We start from the raw sequence: 3,324 nt of genomic DNA, 5'->3' as shown, positions 1-3,324 counted from the left end.
TTTTTTTTTTTTTTATAAAAGATTGCACTTAATTTAAATTTATAATTTAAATCTTGATATATAATGAAGGATTATGTAATAACATTTAATCTTCTCTGTGTATATTAAAAAAAAAAAACATCAATTATAATGATGATAATAAATTAAAATTTATAAAAAATATTAATTATATCAATTCCATATCTTAAAATTCTATAAGAATAGAAGAAAGGATACTGCATATAATTGCAAAGAGAAAGAGAAATTAGAAATAAAACTAGAAAGAAACTAATAGGAAAATCTGTAGTTATAGAATTCCGCGAAGCAAATATCCATAAATCTACAGGTTAAATGAGTTATATATAGAAATGAAAACGGATAGAAAGGTGAAATGTGTCGTGATATTCCACAACTATTAATGATGGTCACTGTCACATTTATTATATCAATTAACACATCCGTGTGGTTGGATCAACACAATATTGAAAATATTTCAATATATGCAACGCAATATTGAAAAGTAATATTCAAAAAATAATTGGCATTAATCACTTTTTTTTGTATCCCGTGCTATTCTTTATATTTTTGAATGAGAAGATTCACTCTCTCTCTTCTTTTGTGTCTATATTTTTTTCTCCTTTCTATTTTATTTTTCTTTTACTCAATTTCTTTCTTTTTCTATTCATCATTTTCTACATTCACCGTTTTTCATCGACTATTTTCACTGAATTTTGAATCACTCGGTATAATTATTATAGATACGCCATGATGCATGCACACTTTGATTTCACGATCGCGACAGTTTGAAACACGTATATATCTATTATTTTTGTTGGCAATACATAAAAGACGAAAAAAGAAAAGTATATTTATATTACCTCTTCTGATCACGATATATGATTTTAACAGTAAGAGAGAAATTCAATATAAGTATACAAATGTTACATCACTAACGTATAAGGCTTCGTGCATATATCAATGCTTCTTACGAAATGAACTTTAATGAGAAGTTTCTCGCTAGAGGTCTCGAAGTTTCGAGGACAGTAGCGCGCATGCGGCTATTTCATGAGGTAATAAAACATCCTTTTTACGAAGCCCACTTTTGTGTTTGTTTACTGATTATATATAAGTGAAAAAATGAATATTGATGTTGTTGATTTTTTTAATTTTTAAAAAGAATTAGAAAAGAAAGCCAATAAAAAGATAAAATAGAAATTTAAATAAATTTGATCATTTATGTTCCAGGTACTGATATAGTGCAAGATGTGCCCGTGCAATTAACCTCCGAGGAAGAGGAACGAAGTCTAAAACGTAACTGTTTCCAACAGTATATTCAATCAATCCATTTTTATTAAAATATAATTTTTTCATCTCATATATTTTTATATTATTTTAGATTTTGGAACGCTTCTAACGGGTAAAACATCTCAAGTATTGCGTCGCGATGAGCCCAATCTAACATCAATGTACAACAGTGCTTATAACTATCTTGCAACAGGTCGTTTTACATTTCATCGCAAAAATCTCTATTATTCCTTCTATTTATCAACATCAACTCCTCGTCCGCGAAGCATACAATTTATCGATGGATCAGGAAGTATTTTAGAAGAACAAACAATCGATCCCATTGGTGGAGTGTATCAAAATGCTACAGGTAAATTATGTGGAGTGTGGAGAAGGGTTCCACGAGATTATCGGAAGTTACTTCGTGATGAACGTTTACACGTGTCCTTTATTTGGGAACCATCGGCCACCTTGATAGGACAATTGTCTCGTTATCGTGCCTTATCCACGGAACAGTATTCTTCGTTGTTGGAACCAACGATGGGAGTGGATCGTTCATTGATGTCAGGTGCAGGAGCCACCGCTATAGTCTCAGCATCATCGGCATCAGCGCCATTTATCCACGTATCCTTGGTATTTAATGGTGTTTTTTTACCTAATGATGTTTCCGAAGTTCCATTGATAGTACAACTAGAACATATGGAGAAGGACTACGTGGTTCTACGCGAAGAAATTATAGTAAAGAAACCTTCAAACGAATTAAACTTCGGAGAGGTTCGAAATGCCCTATCAGGGACGGATCTTCGTTTACTGACTCGAGGCAAACTCTCCATTAGCATAATGTCTAAAAGAGACCCTCAAGCTCTACGATTGGCCGGCATAGTAGGTCCACGTACCAATTGTGAAATGTATCAGACTTTGCTTCTCTCAGAAACACCTTCGGCCGCTTCTGGTTTGGCATGGGCATTTTTGGATCATGCTGGTTCATTGCGTTATGGTGTTCAATTAATAGGATTGGAAGAAGAGAGTCCTTTGGTAACTTTGGTAGATGAAGGGGGCAAACGTCGTACCGAGTTGGAAGATTTAACACCTTCTCTCGTCAATGATCTAGCTAATGGATCCGTGGAACGTCCAGGGCCACGATTCCTCGAATCTTTGTTCAATGGAGAACTCGCAGTTGTTGCTGCTTCACACATTGGTTCCATGTTGCGCGGCCGATTACTACAAAGACCAGTAGCCGATGCCAGAGATACTGCTGCACCTTTTCTGCTTAGGAGACTGTTCCAAGAACCTGTACACCCTGGTCCAGTTGGTTTGGTGTGGACAGCAGTAGATTTAGACTGTTCCCTTCATTATGAACTTGAAATTGCTGGCTTCCCTCAAACATCTACCAATAATCATGAGTCACGTACGTTCCGACTTTACTTAGAAACCATGCCCTTATTGGCTCAAGGAGCACCTGTAGCTAGAAGATTATTGGAAGAATTTACTGGATACATCTTAGAAGGTTCTGTCACTGGTCTCTCACCAGTAGAATTATATAGAATCGAATCTGGTATTTGTTTCTTGGAAGTGACGGATAAACAGGCTGAAAGGATTCTGAAAGCTCCATTCAAGGCTAGAGCGCCGCTCAGCTGTCTTCCTCACTATGCAGATAATGATGTCGCCTCAGTGGTCGCGTACAACCTTCAACCACCCCGATCAGACATCGAAACTGGCGCTTGTTTTCATGAGACTAGATTCTATGAAGAAGGTACTCAGTGGACTTCCAGTACAGATCCGTGCTCCATGTGTCATTGTTACCGTGGATTAGCACAATGCGATCCAGTACCTTGTCCAGCCCTCACGTGTGCCCAGAGCAAGCAATTAAAACCTGCTCCTGGTCACTGTTGTCCAATTTGTTCAGGTATGCTATACATTATTTTTATATTTTTCTTTTTTTCTAAAATGTTAAAAAATACAGCAAGTTTTCATTAACTAATTGTTATTAATTCCAATAATTCATGGAATTATAAACTTTCAATATTAGGAATTTAGAATAAACAAACATGATAAATGTCA

At 35.6% G+C, this 3,324-nt stretch overlaps 1 protein-coding gene across 1 annotated transcript in view; it reads left to right on the top strand.

The window, feature by feature from the left end:
• The window catches only part of LOC102681006 (dorsal-ventral patterning protein Sog), a 20,112-nt gene that overhangs the window by 8,752 nt on the left and 8,036 nt on the right, over positions 1-3,324 (top strand). Inside the window, exons 2-3 of the mRNA XM_031514498.1 lie at positions 1,225-1,290; positions 1,376-3,169. Of these exons, the coding sequence (XP_031370358.1) occupies positions 1,444-3,169 (1,726 nt within the window). The 5' untranslated portion in view covers positions 1,225-1,290; positions 1,376-1,443. The remainder of the gene's footprint in view (positions 1-1,224; positions 1,291-1,375; positions 3,170-3,324) is intronic.

Source organism: Apis dorsata, unplaced genomic scaffold (genome assembly GCF_000469605.1).
Source record: "Apis dorsata unplaced genomic scaffold, Apis dorsata 1.3 scaffold_1026, whole genome shotgun sequence".
Lineage (NCBI taxonomy): Eukaryota > Metazoa > Arthropoda > Insecta > Hymenoptera > Apidae > Apis > Apis dorsata.
Note: the sequence above shows the minus strand (reverse complement) of the source record. Positions and strands in the feature narration are given on the sequence as shown.